A 20,147-nucleotide genomic window follows, 5' to 3' on the forward strand; every position below is an offset into this window, starting at 1 on the left:
GGCCTGGGCTGGATTCGAACCCGCCACCTTAGGTGTTTGTGGCTGGCACCTTAGCCACTTGAGCCACAGACACCGAGCCTAGTACTACTTTATTAATTATGTCTTTGGGGAAGTTAATTAGACTTTTATGGCCTTTACTGCTTTATTATATCATAAGGAACCTGCTTGCCTGAGGACTAAGGGTTAACTCCTTATTTCTGCCAGTCTCCAATTCTTAAATGTACCTGCCATGTGTTAGGCATTGTTCTGGTTGTTGAAAATACTTCACTGAACAAAACAAACTACTTACCATGAAGCTGAAATTTTACTTTGGGTTATAAACAAACAATACATGAATGCCTATGTCAAGTGTTAAGGGATGTGGAGAAAATAGAGCTGGTAAAAGGGAACATAGGGAGTGGAAAGAGGCAGGTTGCTTTTTCCTCTTTATGGGAAAGATCTGTTTGATAAGGTGGCGTTTAAGCAGAGAAAGATGGAAGAAGTGAGACTTAACCTTGGGGAAGAACATTTTAGGCAAAGAATGGCAGGTACAAAAACTCACAGAGGTTTGTGCAGATGGTTCCTAGTGAACAATCAGTAAGTTACTTCACTTTCCTGAGCCTCAGTGCCATACAGTGTTGTTGCAATGACTGCATGAGGTAACGCATTGAAAGCAATCGGTAATGTGTCCTAGAGTACATTAGGGCGCGTTCCTGCCTTGAGCACTCTCTTCATTGGCTTCCTCTTTCTCAGTGAATAAAATCCAGATTCTTAACTGCCTCTGCAGACTCATCCTGAACAGTTGTCTTCTTCTTCCTTGCTCTCTGTGCTTTAGCCATACTGGCCTAACTAGCCTGTTCTTATCTTGGGCCTCTGTGGTTGAGCATTCTTCTCCCCCCAGCCTCTTTGCTTCTTTAAATCTTATCTTCACTGAAAGGCTTTCAGTGTTGTATTAGTTTGGATGTTTTAACAGAGCCGAAAGGAATAGTGGCTTAAATAAGAGCTGCGTTTTCTCTTTTAAATGGTAGTAGGTAAATAATCTAAAGCTGGAATGACACTGCTATTCTCAGGCAAGTACAAATAGTAAGTTATTTCATGTTTTCGGGCTTTAAACAGTTGCAGCTGGGTTTCTTAATCTGACATACCTTTAAGCTTTTACACGGTTTCCACAGATATGCTCACTAACTGATTTATTTTTGGAAGGAGATGTTAACACGTCCCCAAGAGGGGAAAGTAGCAGAGATTCCTATTTTAAATTTTTGAATGTCATTTGCTGAAGTTTCAGCATTATCTTGTGTTTCTTATAGTATATACCTTAATATCCTAGTGTGGTTTCTAATTGTAGGTTATCAATGCTTTAAAAAAATGTTCCTGGGTGGAAACCCTTAGTTCAACAAGAAAGAGCTGGGAATCCTTAAAGTTTCTCATGTTTGAATTTCATAATGATATTTTAGTTTTGGCACAGTAAAAACAAAACACTAGAATTGAACTAGTGGTTTTTCAAAGAGGTAGACCACACTACCCCTCTTTTAGACTTCGGCTCCTTTGTTGGTTCTGGCAGATGATTGTGGTATAGCTTGAGAGAAGGTTGGGAAAGAGAGAAAGTGATGAAATATCAAAGTGCAGCACGTTTGTAGGCTGATACGGCATCTTCCTTGGCTGAAGTGGCTTAATGACTTGCAGATTGTATTGGGAGTGATTCTGTTGCACTTGCTTGTCTTATGTGGAATTCTGGATTATTGTGACAATGTTATTTGAACATGGACCCTTTCTGCAGTACTCACTTGATTCATTCAGTGATTCTTGAAACTTTTGATGATTAACTTTAATGCAGGAGGTATTTAGTAAGTGTCTGGACTTAACAAGGTGTGGCTTATATATAAACAGATTCTTCAAGTTATTTAAAAGCAAGTAGGAAAAAAATTCTGTTAATCACAACTAATTCTCAAACATTTTCAAGAGTGAAATTTCTTAGGAATGGCCTGTGTATCAACAATATGATCTTCTGTTTTTAGCAAAAATAGTTATATAGTATAAAGTGAAATGTTACAGGGTATTATACTGGATATTAGTGAAATAGACAAGGAGAATAGAATAGACCATTGAAAAATAATTCTCTATCCATCTCTTATATTTCTGCATTATCTTGCAAGTAAAAGAGACTGCCTCTTTGTTCCAGAGGAACTGTCTTTTCAAGGATGTTTGTATAGCATATAGCTGTGGAGGCTGGAGTGTCTTCCTCCTGAGGAAAGGGCAGGTATGCTTGCTCCTCAGTGTAAAATATTTGGGTTCCCTAAGTTGGTGTTCTCTTGTGTTGTAACCCCTGCTTTCTGTAGCTTTCACTTGGGCTTGTCTTTGGATAATTAGATAGCTAGAAAAGAAAGGAAAAGTAATTGTAGAAATCTAGGATTCTTTAAGCTGATAGTTTTGCAAGTGTTTTTAAGTTTTGCTTCACTTTAAAGAATTAACTATAGAAATGTTAGATCATTTATTATAGCTGTAAGAAGGATAACGCACAACTGTAGTTGGCAGATCCATACTCAATAAAAAATGCCTTTCAGATAAAAGATTGAAGGTATGTGTACATTACAGTTGCAATAAAATATTTAAGTTATATAAATGATGCCTTGATTCACACCAGAACTGAGTTTTCTTTTGCGGATCTGCCTATTTGTGCTGATCATGCGGGATAAAAAGGTTTTAACTGAAGTTGAAAAAACTTAGAAGACTATAATGTGCTTTATTTTTGTGTGTGTGTGTGTGTGTATCTGTACATGTGTGTGATTATTATAAGTTGCCTCACATTTTTTTTTCTCCTTAAAGCTGAGGTGGTACCTTGCAACTTACATTCTTTTGCATTACATGATTTTGTAGCAATATTTAGACAAGAAGTAAGATTGCTGGCTATAATATTAGAGTTTTCAGGATTCTCTGTAATTGTCATTTAGCTTCTGTTGTGTGATGTTCTTTCTCGCGAGGAGAGAAGGACGGCTTGGCTGCGGGTGCAAGCTCGCTCCTAGAATTGTTTGAAAGTAAGAAACGACTACACACTCTTAGGTGGCATGTAGCAAAATGTCTTTATTTTCTACTCCCTTTTATCCGGAGCTAGTCACGTACACCACATTGATCTATAATCCTAACATCCTCATTTTTTATCTTAAACTATAGAAAAGAAAGAAAGAAAGTCCAGGAATGTGAGACAGCCATCATAAGATTAGCCTAAAGAAAGAAAGTCCGGGAAAGTAAGACGACCATCTTGAGCTCGCCTCAGGCTATTCCTTTGGAAGATCTAGAAGAACAATACATTATCTGACTTGTATTGTTGAAGTTAAAGGTTAGGATAAACAGAGGAGTAAAACCTTTCTCTTCTATGTACTCAATTAAATTTCCGAGAAACTGGCTTCATGACTGTTTTCTTATGGCTTTGGAGACCCTGTAGTTACGGTGGAGTATTTTACTCGACATCATTACGATGGAATTTTTCTTTTTACTCACATCAACCTTTGAGTCATGTCCTCTGCACAGATGGGCCATTTCAACTCTTATTTGACAGGCTGACTTGACTGCACAGTCAGGGTTACCTGCAAGAGGTTTTTACACCTGGCTTGCAGGTCCCCACTGTGTTTTCCCAGGTCGCTTAGGGCCTCGACAAAAGCACATAATACTCAAAAGTCTTTTTGCTCAGTTCTGGAATTAAAAGAACACATCTCATTTAAATTTTGTGGGGGTTTACCCCACAAGCTTCATAATTTTACTTAGAAGGAAACTGAGATGTAAAATAGTTTTAGCTAGTTCTCAGTAGAGGTGTGGACTTGAAATGAGATTTACCGATAGCAAGTCTAATAGTTTTTATATTTCATCATGCTGCATCAGGACAGAAAAAGTGAATGCCTTGAGAGTGATATTTCCTGGGGTTGAAACAGTATGGTGGTATAAATGACTTACCTCCTGAAAGCTCATCTCAAGATACCATCACATTGGGGATATAGGGTTTCAATAGAGGAATTCTGGGGAGGACACAAATATTCAGTCCATAGCAATGGGGAATCAGCTTTATAAAGTACTTGTTGTTTAAGGCACTTGACTTTACAGAGAGCTACTACATTCTGAATGAACTCCTGCCCCTACTCTTCATCAGCTTTGGTTTGAAGGGAGAGGGCTATTTTAGACATTTAGAAGCAAGATTGAAACAGTAAACTCTCATTCCTCACCCCCTTTAAATTTTGTTTTCCTCTAGAGACCTATCAGTTAAGTTTATGGTTAATTTCTGGGCAGAAAATACAGATTGGCACAGTGGAAATAGCATATTTTGCTGTGTAAAATGCACTCCTGTATATAATGCACATCCAAGATTTTTTGGCCCAAACTTTCAGGAAAAATGCCCCCAAGAAAGTGACTGGCTCTTGGCCAGGAGAGATACATCTTGGGCGGGCTAACACTTCTCTAGTAAGCAAGACCCTCCTACAGCCTCCTGCTCTGTGGAGGCTGCTGCTTCCCTTTCTCCCACCAGCCCTTCCTTCTCCTCCATGTGGGGCTGGAGCTCAGATGGCCAGGCATGTGGCTGGCGGGGTGGGAACTTCTGAGGCCACTGGGCCTATAGACATCCAGACAAGTGTGCAGGGCCTGTATGGGACTCTCAGCCCCCTCTGTTCCCTCTAGCCTTGATCCTTGGCCTTGCTCCACATTGCTGCGGCCCTCCTCACCAGCCCCACCACTACCCTGACCCCTGATTGCAGTGCTTGCCAGAGGCTGTTCCTGCCCACTCCCACCAGTCTCTGGATCCTCCCAGATCGAACCCCACGCACTTAGTGGGCTCAGGGGGCCTGCTGGGCTCCTCTGCTCCCAAACAATACATAGAATGCACATCTCTGTATTTCCCTCAAAAATTTGGGCAAAAGAGTGTGCGTTATAGACGGCAAAATACTGTAGTAGAATTTCTTACTGGAATCACGTGATAGTGATACCGGACTTTCAGGTTCCTTGTCTTGGTGATTTGAAGAATAAATCCGCGGACCACAGATCAGTGCAAGACAAATTTATTTACAAATAAATAAAATCTTTATTTATTACAAAGAAAAAGAATACAAAAACACTAACGTTTCTTGTAGGGAGAGAAAACCCAAGTCGGGAGAGAAAGGCGCTCTCCGTTTTTCTCTCCTTTAGTCTCCGTTTTCCAGTCTATATAGGTGCTGAGTTCCTTCTATATGAGGCCAGGAAATGAATGGACAGTGCATGGGTTCCTTCTATATGAGGCCAGGAAATGAATGGACAGGCTCTTCCACTGGGCAAAATGAATGAATGTACTAATGAATGGACACAGTCCATTCACAGAACTGAGGCCTAGGAAACTTACATGAAATTGACCTAGGCATAGGAAATGGGGGTTCCATATTTAGTCCTAAGTGTAAAGGGGAGGGAGACACCAACCTGCGGGTGTCTCCCAGCAGTTGTCGGGTCCCCTTGGCTACTGGAGACTCTGATGAGGGAGGGAGGCTCACCCCTCCTAGCCTACGCTCTGGCCCGCTGGTTCCTCTGCCGGCGGCCGCCGCACCAACACCGCTAAGGTGGAGGCGGCAGGTTCTCCAGCCCAGCTCAGCTGAGCTGGCTGGGGCGCAACCTGTCCTGTATCAATAGGAACCCTCTGTGTTTTAGTACGGGAAATGCTATTGATTTAGGACCTTGTCTATCTACCTCTCACATATCTTTATCTGTTTTGTTGTTGGTATAAAGGATGAGTAATTTATAAGGAAAAGAGATTTATTTAGCTTGCTGCTCTGCAAGCTGTATAAGCAGCCTGGCACCAGCATCGCTCAGCTTCTGGTGAGGGCTTTGGTGCTGTGTCATAACATGGTGGGGAATGTCAAAGGGGAAGTGGGCACGTGGGGAGAGGGACCACACCAATGGATTGTCCTGATTTTATAACACTCACTTTGAGGAAACTAACTCATTCTCACCAAAACTAACCCAACAACTCACTTTTGAGGAAATTAATTTATTCCTATAAGAACTAATCCTGCCTAGCCAAAGGAGAACTCATTCACTACCTCAAAAATGGTAACAGCACCAAGCTATTCATGAGAGATCTACCTCTGTGACCCAGATGTCTCCCACCAGGCCCTACCTCTCAACACTGCCACACTGGGAATCAGATTTCAACATGAGATTTGGTGGGAACAAAGAAACCACATCTAAGCCATAACACAGCATCACATTTTCTTCAGATATCATAGTTGAATTTTAAGCACTTTTTTCTTCCTTTAAAACTTTGAATTCTGGCTCAGTGCCCATAGCTCAGTGAGTAGGGCACTCATAACTCAAGGCTGGTGGGTTTGGGCACGGCCTTGGCCTGCTAAACATCAGTGATAACTGCAATGAAAAAATAGCTGTGCGTTGTAGTCCCAGTTATAGTCCCAGTTACTTGGGAGGCCAAGGCAAGAGAATCCCTTAAGCCCAAGAATTTGAGGTTGCCGTGAGCTGTGATACCACGGTACTCTACCGAGGGCGACAATAAGACTCTGTCTCAAAAATAAATAAATAAATAAATAAAACTTTGAATTTGGGTATACTTAATTCATGGGCAGTCCTTCTGTTACAATTGACTTGAAAGATTTAAGATTTAACCTAGTAGCAAGAAGGGCAGGTTCATTTGCTCACAAATGAGATCATTAAGTTTAAATGATTCAGTGTGACTAAGAAGTATATCATGGAAACTGATCACAGTACTATCATAATTGATTTCTTTCTAACTATAGCAATTTGTCATCTTTGAGGCAAGTAGATATGTCTTAAATCTGATCTCTATGCTATTTCTAAATAGAAAAAATTCACACTGTTTTTTCCAATTTTTTTTTGTGGTGAAATACATATTAGCCATCTTAATCATTTTTAAGTTCAGTAGTATTAAATACATTCTTATTGTCATGTAACACTATTGGTCTCCAAAACTCTTTTTGTCTTGCAAAACTGAAACTCTGTACCCATTAAACAGTAGCTCCCCATTCTTCCTTTTCCAGCCTGATAACCATCATCATATTTCTGTTTCTATGATTTTGTACTATTCTAGGTACATTGTAGAAGTAGAATCGTATAGTACTAATCTTTTTGTGATTGACTTACGTCACTTAGCAAAATGTCTCTAAGGTTCATCCATTTGGTAGCATATTTCAGAATTTTTTTCTTTTTTTTTAACAGTATTTTATTTTTTATGCCTTTTATGCCATAAATTCATAGTAAATAGGTTCTAGCATCTTATGCCCCTTTCAAGTGGTTCTCTTGGTTCTCTTCTGTGCTATTATGCCATGAACTCATAGGGAATAGGTTCTGGCAGCTCAGGCTCCGTTCCAGTGGTTCTCACAAAGTGAGCTGCTCTGCGTGGAGCAGGCTAGCACTCAGTTGAACCTTTCTCTTTGGCTTCCTTCCTTTTCTGATCATTTTCCTTTATGCATTTCAGGAAGCTATCTCAGCTCTTAGAGTGTTTAATATGCTCAATATGAACAATAATCCTCTTGGCAAGAATCTTGTACTTGTTTACAATCCCAGCAGCATGCTGGGTAACACTGTAGGCTCTTCAGTTTTGTCATGGTGACATTTGTGTGGCATGCCATTTTGAATAGTACCCATTCCCTTGATGTCTACGATATTACCTTTCTGTAGATTCTCATGTATGTGGACAAAGGAACAAATCCATGTTTTCTAAAAGGCCTAGAGGACATGTGTTGGGTGCCCCTCCTCTTTCCCTTTTGTTGTTGTCATTTTGGTGACTTGCTGGAAGAGGCATCTCAGGCCCAAAGGCAGAATTTTCTTTTTTAAAGGCTGAACAATATCCTGTTGTGCATTTGTGTACCATAATTTGCTTATGTCCAATTTATCTGCCAACAGATTGCTTCCACATTTTAGTTAACTGTGATTAATGCTTCTGTGAACATGAGTGTTCATATAGCTCTTTGAGATCCTGATTTCATTTCTTTTCAATACTTACACAAGAGTGGAATTGCTAGATCATATAGCAATTCTATTTTTAACTTTTTAAGAACTGCCATGCTGCTTTATACAGTGGCGGTAGCATTTTACATTCCCACCTATAGTGCCCAGGGGTTCCAGTTTCTCTATATCCTCACTGTACACTATTTTTTAATATACTCTCTTGGTAGGGAGAAGCACTAGTCTTGTTAGTTACACCACTTTTCCAGTCACAACATGTTTGTATAATTAGGAATTGAGTTTTGACTACTGTGAAAACCCAAGGTGTGTGTTATGAACAGTTCAGAATATTATTATTCACACTATGCTAAGTGCTGATTTAGTGGGTGTGAGAATGATTAGAGTTCTGTTGTTGGATTCTTAAAGTACAAGAAATGCTTTTAGGAAGAAAATGGCAGGGAAGGGAGGTAAGGGAAAGGAATACGGCACCGTGTTCTTTCTAACATATTATTCTTTTGAGAGCTCGTTGTTTTAGAGCAGAGAAGGATCAGAATTTTACCTGCTTTAATTGCTTTTCTGACTAGGGAAAGCAGGTACTGAATGGACCCTCACCAGTGGTTATTTTTTAGTTTTTAAAAAGGCCCAATTGCATATGTAAAGTGAATTGTCAAATCTAAGGCACAGAAACTTGAATACAGTGGGTCTGCTCTCGTATTGAGTTATATTTTTGTTTCATTCTTCTGTCCTCTCACACCTCCTTCCCTATCATCTCATTAGTGGAACATACTTAAATCTGTAGTGCTCCTGGGAATACAGAAGAGTCTTTGAGTGACTCCCTCCTTACAGCTGATTTGTGTTCTCTGTTTGGAATGTGTTCCTTGCCATTTTTTGTTTAGCTACCTGCCACTCATCCTTTAGGTCTGAAACACCACTTTCTATGAGAAACTTCCTGTGAGCTCATATGAGGTCTGTAAGATCATGGACCCTGTCGTGAGTGCTTGACACATATCAGGCCCTAATTAATTTGTATAAACTGTCATCATGGAGTGTTGGATTTAAGGGGCAGGGCAGATGGATAAACAGATATATTTAGAAATATGATGTGATCAAGTGTACACTAGAAGCACTTCTAGTGCATAGAAGAGGGAAATTGCCCTCGAGGAGAAAGGGAGTGTCCATCTCCTCTTGTTTTTAAGTACGAGTGTGATAATAGTATGTAATTTTCAAGTTCCTTCATTTATTTACAAACATTTAGAATATTTGTTTGTGCCAGGCAATTTCATCATAAAGCTTTTCAAAACAATTAAGTTGCCTCTACTTGGGGGTATTTTAGATTTTTGTTCAAAATTGTTATAGTCTGTGGTCTCTGAGATAATTTTATAGGAAGGGATGTGGGAGGTGTAGGTTAGAGGGAAAACTACAGTTCTTATTTCTGGTGATTTTTATTAAATAAACTCCTTGTATGTCATTTTGATTTTTTTTGGCTCTTGAAGCCATATATTTAAACTTTATCGTATTTCAAAAAATACAGCTTATTTGTTTCTATATACAAGTGTGAGAGATATGTTATTTTAAAAATGTATTAATAAATATATTAATAAACATTCATGTTTAGTATTTGTTATAGATGGTGAGACCATAGTTGATAAAACACCTTTTATCTTTATATTTAAAAATTCATTTATATTAAGTTATTTGCATGACAGTTTTTCAAAACCTTGTCCGTAATTTTCTTATGAACATATGCTAGACAGCTTAAAAAATAGTTAGATTATTAAAATAGTTAGACTTTAAGCTTTAATGTTTTTCTGTTGCCCGCTTTTATGTTGTCATTTCACTCTGCAGTAGAATTAACTATGACAAGATCCAGGTTATCCTCTGCTCAAGGAATTTAGCTGTAGTATAAAGTGATCATACTTAAGAAGTGGTTCTACATGTACCCAAGGGATAGAATTATTACCTATCCCCTTATGTCCAGGGGATAGAATTACCACATGTAGAAATGGTTCTACATTATGCAAGGGATAGCATCATCTCGCTGTAAGAATGCTCAACTGTCATCTTATATGTTATGGCCTATTATGTTAGATTTAGTGGGCTACTCTGTTTCTATAAAGTGATTTTATCAAAAACTTAAAGTCCTCAAAAAGGGCTTTTACCCACACCTCCCACATTGTATTTGAATTCTTTTGCCTAGCCTGGGCCAGCTAAACAACAATGACAAATGCAACAAAAAATAGCTGGGTGTTGCGGCGGGTGCCTATAGTCCCAACTTCTTGGGAGGCTGAGGCAAGAGAATCACCTAAGCCCAGGAGTTTTTTTTTTTGTTTTTTTGTTTTTTTGCAGTTTTTGGCCAGGGCTAGGTTTGAACCTGCTACCTCCGGCATATGGGATCGGCACCCTACTCCTTTGAGCCACAGGCACCATCCTAAGCCCAAGAGTCTGAGGTTGCTGTGAGCTGTGATGCCAGAGCACTCTACCTAGGGTGGCATAGTGAGACTCTACCTCAAAAAATAAATAAATAAATTCTTTTACCTAAGAATGGCATAACTTTTTTTATAGTAAGGATAACACATTCAGACATAAATGTAGAGTTTGAGGTTGCTGTGAGCTATGATGTCACAGCACTCTACCTAGGGTGACATAGTGAGACTCTGCCTCAAGAAAAAATAAAAATAAACATAAGTAAATAAATTCTTTTGCCTAAGAATAATATAACTTTTTTTATAGTAAAGATAACGCATTCAGACATAAATGTAGAGTTCAAGCCAACACTTGTGTCAGCACCGGTAGGGTCAAAAAATGAGACATTGTTTCATTGAGAAGCTGCCTTGCACATCTCATCCCAGTAATTACCTATGGATCCTCCTCAAAGGTAAACTGTTGTCTGGATTTTTGTTTGTTTTTCTGAGATAGGGTCTCACTCTGTTGCCTAAACTAGAGTGCAGTGATGTTATCATAACTCACTGCAATCTAAGACTTCTGGGCTCATGCACACTTCCTGTCTCAGCCTTTGAGTAGCTAGGTCTACGGGTACACGCCCCTACTCCTGGCTAATTTTTGTGTTTTTTTAGAGATGAGGTCTCATGAGGTTGCTCAGGCTGCTCTTGAACTCCTCCTGGCTTCAAGTAATTCTTCTGCCTTGACCTCCTGTAGTGCCAGAATTACAAGCATGAAGCCACTGTATCTGGCCTGTAGGGGTATTTTGATTTTCTATTTCTTGTGGAAGTTTCAAGAAGATGGATTTTACTAAAATTTTTCGATTAACATTGTCAGCATAGAGTTGTTCATACTTTCCTTTTAGAAAGTGTTTAATATTTGGAGGTTTTGTCTTTTTCTGTCCTTGTTTAATTTCACCTGGCATTTATCAATTTTATTTTCGAAGAACTAACTTTTGACTTTAGTTTTCCTCTTTTGTGTTTTAGTTTTTTGTTTTGTTTTTTTTTTTTTTTTGGTTCACTTATTGCTCTTTGTTATTTCCTTTCTTTTACTTTTTTTTAGGTTTAATTTGCTGCTGTAAAAGAGGTAAAAATTTTCCTTCACCTTCTTACAGTTACTGGCTTGAACTGTAAGACAGATTAAGATGGGAAAAGCATGAAAGTTTTATTTATGCAGATGTGGGAGACCTCACAAGAACAATGAAAACTCAAAGAAGTTAGCACTAAACACGTATGCTAGTTTAGACAAAGAGGGGTAAATTGTGAGATTGTGACAGGAATAAAGGGTTTCAACTAGAACAGTTAATTATCGAGAAGTGACTAGGAAGGTAAGAGTTAGTTTAATAAGGTTTGTACAAATTTGGCGTGGCCTTGATTTCTCATCTCTAGTGGTTAAAGGTGTCTTTTTTCTTTCTGGTGCAGGGAGGATACCTTTCACATGGGAGTTTAATCTTCTACTTTTAGGAAGAAAAAGCAAGGTCAGGATACCTTTAGCTCAAAATATCAATATACCATACCAACATCTTTTTGGAATGGCAGTCCTGAACTCCTTCACTGCACTTTGAAATTTTTTGGAATGGATAATTAATTAGCTCTTTGATTTCCTACTGTCTTGAAATAGGCAGAGAAAATTTATAGGTATAAGTTTTGATAGGGCTTTCATTATTGTTTAGTTAAACATACTTCTCACTCTGGTTACATCTTCAATCCATAGGTTAGCTGTAGGGAAATAAGAGATTACAAGTGGTTATAAGTCCACAGTGATAAAAAGAGAGTAATACTGGCACGAAAATAGAGACATAGGCATTTGGAACAGAATAGAAAATCAAGAGATGAAACCAGTTTCTTAACAGCTATCTGATCTTTGATAGAATCCAAAAAAGCATACACTGAAGGAAAGATCCCTGTTCAGTAAGTAATGCTAGGAGAACTGGATAACCACATATAAAAGACTGATATCTGACCCACTTACAAAAGTTGATTCATGATGGATAAAAGATTTAAATCTAAGGCAGGAAATGATTAAAATCCTAGAAGAAAACATGGGAAAAACTCTTGAAGAGGCTGGCCTGGGGAAAGATTTTATGAAGAAGACTTCCATGGCAATTGCAACAACAACAAAAATTAACAAATGAGACTTAATTAAACTGAAAGCTTTCTGCACAACTAAGAACACAGCAATCAAAGAAAATAGACAACCTTCAGAATGGGAAAAGATATTTGCTTATTACCCATCTGTGAAGGCTTGATAACTAGTGTCTGTAGAGAACTCAATCAGAAAAAAAAAAAAAAGATCTAACAATCCCATCTATCACTGGGCAAGAGACATGAACAGAACTTTCTCTGAGGAAGACAGAGGAATGGTTAACAAACATGAAAAAAATGTTCATCATCCCTAAACATCAGAGAAATGCAAATCAAAACAACCCTGAAATATCATCTAATCCTAGTAAGATTAGCCAACATCACAGAGTCCCAAAGTTGTAGATGGTGGTGTAGATTTGGAGAGAGGGTAACACTTTCACACTGTTGGTGGGATTGCAAACTAATATAGTTTATAATTTAAAAGACAAACTTTGTATAGGAAAGTAATAGATTAGAAAGGTAATTTCCAACTAAGACTATTATATATATAAATCCCTGGACATTTTGTTGTTGAATGCAGAGAAGAAAGTGTTTATGAATGGTGAAGGGGAGTCTTAGGGAAACTTGCCCTTTTCTCCTAGGTTGGTTTGCTGAAAAGATCAACTTACAGTTATAGTATGTTAATTAAGAGAAAGGTTTATTTCAAAATACCATGTGCGTGGGGGGAACCACAAGAATGATTTCCCAAAGTTTCAGTGACAGTCCGTGGCTTTTTTTTTTTTTTTTTTTTGAGACAGAGCCTCAAGCTGTCCCCCTGGGCAGAGTGCCGTGGCATTATAGCTCACAGCAACCTCCAACTCCTGGGCTCAAGCAAGTCTCCTGCCTCCGCCTCCCAAGCAGCTGGGACCACAGGCGCCCGCCACAACGCCCGGCCATCTTTTCCTTGGTTGCAGCCGTCATTGTTGTTTTGGCAGGTCTGGGCTGGGGACTCGAACCCGCCACCTTAGTTGTACGTGGCTGGCACCCTAGCTGGTTGAGCTATAGGCGCCGAGCCCAGTCCGTGGCTTTTAAAGATGCCTTCAGGGAGGGGGAAGAGAAACTGGAAAGTATACATGTGTAGTAAGTGGTTGCTAAGCGGGGCTGGGTAGATGGAGGGAAACAGACTGAGATAGGTATTGTGCTTCCCATGACCTTAGGGCCAGGTCTATTAGCATGTGATAAGGAGTCTAGCAGCCCTTTAGGTTTTAGGTAGATGGAGGAAAGTCTTTGTTCAGAGTTTCCTAATTACGAATAGCTTTTAATTCAAAATAATCTTTATACCCAGAAATTGTATTTTGGGGTGAAATTTTCTTAGCTCCTTCAATGGTTAAACTCTGAATTTGGCTAGTACTTATATTTAAATTAGAATGCAGGCTTAGCTTTAGCTTGGCGGATTTGAGAAATTAGTCTTTGGTGTTTGCGATATACTGTATGTACCATTTTATAGAAAGGTTATTTGACTTTTTCTTTTATATGGAAATGATACACACTGTTTAAAAAGCTTACAATGGCAGCAAAGACTACCTTTCTTCTCCTTAAGCCTGTTACTCCCTAGAGTCTACTACCGTTAAGTTTATTTTTAATTACTGTTTTCTTCTAAAAAATTCTTCCCTATTCTAAGATTTATTAGTATTTAAACATTTTCTAACTTTGACCTCTGAAAAATGGGGAGAGTGGTCTGCTTATACTTTAAGCTCTTAACTGCCCTCTCCTTTGTCTCCAGGATGTTTTTTATTAGCAGTGCCTCTTAACTCTGTTATTACAGGTGAGGAGTTTAGGGCATTTGTTCTTTAATCTTTTCTTTTGTCTTCTTGCTTTCTTTTTTTCCTTTGTCATCTTATTATTTTTACTTTGTGTCTTCTTCGCTTTTTATATAGAGTAATTCTGTCTTTACATAGAGTGATTCTGAAAGTTGAAAACCGAAAATTAATTGATTCATTCATTTTGCTTATAATATTGATTCTTTAACATTGGATTACCCCAAGGCCATGAACTTGGGCCTCTTTTAGGTCTATACAGATTCCCAAGGAAATCTCATGCAGTTATACAGTTTTAAATTTCATTTGTATACTAGCTCCTAGTTTACATTTTTTTCTATCCTGATCTCTCTCCCTCACATCTGCAGGTTCAGTTGCCTCTTTGATATCTCCGTTCAGATGTCTTGTTATCTCAAAGTGAACTAGTCTAAAAAGAGCTCCTGCTATTTGTCCCTTTCCTCCAAGTCTTCTTACAGTGTACTGCGTATCTCTTAATAGCAGCTTCATTTTTTAGTTGCTTAGAGCAAAACCGTTAAGTTACTATCTCTCATATTTTAAAATGTATACCTTATTTCCGTTCATCAATAAGTCCTTTGGCACTGTCTTCAAAGCATGGAAAGAATTTGACGCTATTCACCATGTCTTCTACATCTACAACTATTCTGGCACAAGCCACCATTGTCCCTTGCCTGGATTTTGGCAATAGCCCTGCTTTGTAAACTAGTGGCAGGCAGAGTGATCCTGTGTAAGTCAGATCCTACCATTTCTTAACTTTCCTTTCCAAAGTAGCTTCCCATCTCATTCAGAATAGAAGTCACAGTCCTTTGAGGCTGTCTATGGTTTGGATAAATTAGATGCTGATAAAAACATTTGAGGTATGGTGAGGAAGGCTGTTTCCAGCTTTCAGATTAGTTGTTGTGATGATTTAATAGTTGCCTTATAGTACCAACACGGGTAGCTGGTAGGGAAGTGTTGGGTGGTCACTGCAAAGCTACATGTTTGTCAGAACCCACATATCTGTTCCCTGCCGTCAGAAGAAGAATGTTCTGGTTTCTGTTTCTCTTCTACCTTCCAAGTATTATGCAGAAGCATTGCACTGACTGAATATAAATCACATCTAGAATCCCAGAGACAAAGACCTTTGCAAAATGTAGTTCTTATGCTTTTTTAGCCTTTGTAATATATAGAGGAGTGGATAGAAGGTGGTGAGAATGAATGATGAAGTAAATATATCTACACCTAGATAGATAAGATACATGAATCCATACATAAATATTGGATTAGTCACTGTTCTCAAACAGAACCAACAGGATGCAGATATATATAACGAGGTCATTAGGGTGGGCCTTAATTCAGCGTGGTGACTGGTATCCTTATAAGAAGAGACAGTTCAGACACATAGGTCTCTCTCTCTCAATAGACTGAGGGCTGACAAGTATGGAATTTGCATGACAGGCTGGAAACCCAAGGAAGACTTGATGGTTCAGTCTTGAAGCCAAAGGCAGTCTGGAGGCAGAATTTCTTATTATTTTAGAGGACCTCAGTCTTTTTTTTTGTTTGTTTGTTTTGCCTTCAACTGATCAGATCAAGCCCATACACATTATGGAGGAGTAACCTGCTTTACTCACAGTCTACTCATTTAAATGTTAATCACATCTAAAAAATATTTTACAGCAACATCTATGCTGGTGTTTGACCAAACAACTGAGTACCATAGCTTATTAACCCAGTTGATACATAAAATTAACCGGCATGGTCTATCTCTTATCAGTTTGGCATCCATTCATATCTCTTTAAACCATATTGTTATGAGCTGAATTGTGCTCTTATTTCCAAATTCACATTTAAGTTCCAACCCCAGAATGTGACTGTATTTGGAGATAGGGTCTTTTGAGAGGGAGTTAAGTTAAAACGAGGTCCTTAGGGTGGGCTTTTAATTCAGTATCACTGGTATCTTTATAAGAAGAGGAAATTTGGACAGGGACATGTACAGAGGATACACCATATGAAGAGCCTGGGAGGAAATCGCCAACCACAAGCCAAGGACAGAGGCCTCAGGAGAAACCTAAGCTGCTGGTCCCTTGACTTTGGATTTCTAGCCTTCAGACTTATGAGGAAGTAAAGTTCTGTTCTTTAAGCTACCAAGTTTGTGGTACTTTGTTATAGAAGTCCCAGCAAACTAATAACCATACATGATCTCCAAATAAAGGCAATAGCAAGGTCATCTTGTATGCAGTGTACTAACTCATTCCCCTAAAGAGGACATAAAGTGCGTGGGTGACGTTCATTTTTCTTGTTATCTTATAACTGAAATAGTATGATATAGAGTTAAAAATACTTAAATACCACGATTAAAGTCAGTACATCTTATATATGTTATATAAGGGAATAAGAGAAGGAAGAAAACAAAAGTTTGTACATAAGCATATTCATTAAAAAATACAGAAATTAAACTTGAAAGAAAAAATACAGAAATTAAACTTGAAAATTACTCATCGACTCAGGATCTGCACAATGGATGTTGTGCTAGCAGGCATGAAAACAACATTAATCCCCTTGTTTATCTCCATCAGAGGTCTTAGGTGAACAGGTACATTGTCAGTGAGCAATAATATTTTAAAAGGGATCTTTTTTCTGAGCAGGTCTCAACAGTGTGCTTCAAATATTCAGTAAACCATACTGTAAATTATGTGCTGTCATCTGGGCTTTATTTCATTTATAGAACACAGGCAGAGTAGGTAGAACACAATTCTTAAGGGCCCTATGATTTTTGGTTTGGTAATTGAATATTGGCTTCACTTTAAAGTTAGAAGCTGCATTGCTAACTAACCAGAAAGTCAGTATGTCTTAAAGCCAGGCAGTTTCTCCTCTCCAGCTGCGAGAGTCCTACATGTCATCTTCCAGGATAAGCCCATTTTGTCTACATGGAAAATCTTTGTAAAGTGTGTCCACCTTCCTCAATGATCTCAGCTGGAGCTAGACAACTTGCTGCAGCTTCTTCATCAGCACTGTACTTCACTTTGTACTTTGATGCTACGGAGATGGCTTCTTTCCTTAAACCTCTTTTCTCTGCAGCTTCCTCACCTCTTTCCGACATCATAGCATTGGTAGAGTTAAGGCCTTGCTTTGGATTAGGATTTGTCTTAAGGAAATTTTGTGGTAGGGTTGATTTTTCTATCCAGACTGCTAAAACTTTCTCCATATCAGTAATAAGGCTTTTTGCTTTCTTATCGTTCATTTGTTCACTGGAGTAGTAGTTTGAAATTCTTTCAAGAACTTTTCCTTTGCATTTCCAACTTAGCTGGTAAAAGAAGCCTGGCCTATCTTTCAGCCTATCTGGGTTTTGGAGTGCCTTCCTCATTAAGCTTAATCATTCTAGCTTCTGATTTCAAGTGAGAGAAATGCAGCTTTTCTTTTCACTTGAACACTTAGAGGCCATTGTAGGGTTATTAATTGGCCTATCTCAGTATTGTTGTGACTGAGAGATAAGGAGCAGAGAGACTGGGGAATGGCTGGTAGATGGAGCAGTCAGAACAAAAGCACCGCATTTGTTAAGTTTGCCATCTTATATGGGTGAGATTTGTGCTGTCTTACAACAGTTATTATACAATAGCAATAGCATAGATTACTGATCATAGATCACCATAACAGATATAATAATAATGGAACAGTCTGAAACAATGTGAGAATTACCCAAAAGTGAAAGAGACATGAAGTCAGCTCATGCTGTTAAAAAATGGCACTGAGAGACTTGCTTGATACAGCGTTGCCACAGATGTTTAGTTTGTTAATAAAAGACAACTGCAATATCTGCAAAGTGCTAGACAGCAAAGCACAATAGCAATGAGGTACATCTGTATAAAAGCAATAAAATATCTGTGGTAAAGATGGGAAAATACAGAAGCACAAAGAATGTAAAATATTCTGTCATTTGCTTTTTACAGATATTCATCTTTCTAGTTTAGAATACACAGATGTACCTTATTTGAAAAAAAATTACTACGTGATAATCTGTGGTATGTTTATAGTATAATTTAAAGAAGTGCCTAATTATTGACATAAGTGTTTCTGACTTTTCTCATCATACGTATTAATCTGTGTTGGATGTGTTTATTCATATATCTTTGTGTGTTTATATGCCTACAGAAAAATTTCCAGCTTTGAAATTGTTAGATGAAAGCATATATATTTTAAATTATCCTTCAAAAGGGGTTTTGATTTATATTTGAATCACAAAAGTATATGAGAATATGTTTTTCTACATTATTTTCGATGTTGGATTTTACCATACTTTTTAGTTTTTTAATCAATGTAATAATAACTCATTCATTGTAAATAGATTCAAGCATTCTTTTAAATTTTAGACAATCTCATGTGTTAACTATTTCTCTTCTCTTGGAATATTTTTTTCTTGTTTCATTTTTCTCTGAACCATTACCACTCACAAGCCAATATCAAAATTTGTTTTTTCTAATATTGGATTTCCCAATAACCTTAGCTTAACATGATTTCTCCCTCCTAATATACTTAATGCTTTATTTTCGACTTAGCACAGTTTTGTACCAGTCCTAATGCATATGATTTATTCTTCTAGGATTTGCAGATATTCAGGATGGCTGAACAATAATAGAAAGAGAAGCATAAACCTATCTTCTTTCATTATGGAGACAGGTTTGGCAGATGGAGAGCCTGACCGAACTTCGGTGAGTAGTTCAAATATAGCATAATAATTCTGTGACATCTCCTTTTATTCTTCCTGCCCTCCTGACCATATAGTATAAAACATATTGATATGACAATTTGTGTTTCTTTTCCCCCAAAAGCTTTGTCTTTAGTGAAATCAAGAGTGTGTTGATTGTTGAGGAAGTTAAATGCCTCCATATCTCAAATCACATGCAACTATGAGCAGATAGAGGCAATGAAACAGTTGGAATAATGAAGAAATAACAATTGCATATGTATTTCTTTTATATATTGAATGGAACACTGGAAATTTTTCTGTAGGTATATAAACACACACTGGAAATTTTTCTGTAGGTATATAAACACACAAAGATATATGAATAAACACATCCAACACAGATTAATATGTATGATGAGAATTTATATATATTCTTAAAATATAAAGATTTAATAAACAGTGCTGCCTTGTGATCATGATTAAGTTATATTCTAAAATTAAAGTAAATAAGTAAGGGTAGTGGGTAAAATATACCTTACCCAGTGAATTTTTTTCAAAAATCACCAGTAGGGCAGATTAAATGATTGGTTAAAGTACAAAAACATTCTGCTCCAGGATAATTTCGTTTTTGTTCTCTTGTTGCATGTTGAGTGTTCCAGTCAATACAGTTTTATAGACCCTCTATTAGAAAAATCTTCTGTTACCTAAAGCTGGTACCTTTATCATTTGTTAGGTGGTAGATTATTTGATAAATTCATATTGTTGGAATAAGGTGGAAGCCAACTTTTCTCTCATTCATATTGCCACAGACTGGAAAGTCACTGTATTGAGGTGTTTGTAAGTTTAGTGAATGTCTTTTCTTCAGTCTCCAGTGTGGGCACAGTCTAATGATAGATGGCAAAGTGCACTTTTACTGCCTTGTGTTAACTTTGTCCCAGCCTTTCTTGAATTTCTGGTTAAAAAAAGTTAAACTTTACAATGATAACTTGTTAGTACAGTGTGAGGTGGACATGGAAATAACTTGGCTGATGAATGTTATTGTCAGGGTGATTATAAATGGAAAACTGATGGTAGGTTATCTTCTTTTTACTATAATTTCAGAAAAAAGTTAAGATTAAACCTTGTTCATAAAACAATGTTTTTCATAAACCTCATCTTTTTTTTTTAAGCTAATGGAGTTTCATAGGCTCTTTTAGCTGAAATATTTTTGATCTTCTAATGGTAATAAAAATGTCAGTAGTAACTACA

At 37.7% G+C, this 20,147-nt stretch overlaps 1 protein-coding gene across 1 annotated transcript in view; it reads left to right on the forward strand.

The window, feature by feature from the left end:
- The window catches only part of OSBPL8 (oxysterol binding protein like 8), a 159,803-nt gene that overhangs the window by 28,861 nt on the left and 110,795 nt on the right, over positions 1-20,147 (forward strand). The window contains exon 2 of the mRNA XM_023509243.1: positions 18,813-18,921. Within this exon, the coding sequence (XP_023365011.1) occupies positions 18,880-18,921 (42 nt within the window). The 5' untranslated portion in view covers positions 18,813-18,879. The remainder of the gene's footprint in view (positions 1-18,812; positions 18,922-20,147) is intronic.

The sequence above is a fragment of the Otolemur garnettii genome, unplaced genomic scaffold (genome assembly GCF_000181295.1).
Source record: "Otolemur garnettii isolate 467f Iridium unplaced genomic scaffold, OtoGar3 scaffold00007, whole genome shotgun sequence".
NCBI lineage: Eukaryota > Metazoa > Chordata > Mammalia > Primates > Galagidae > Otolemur > Otolemur garnettii.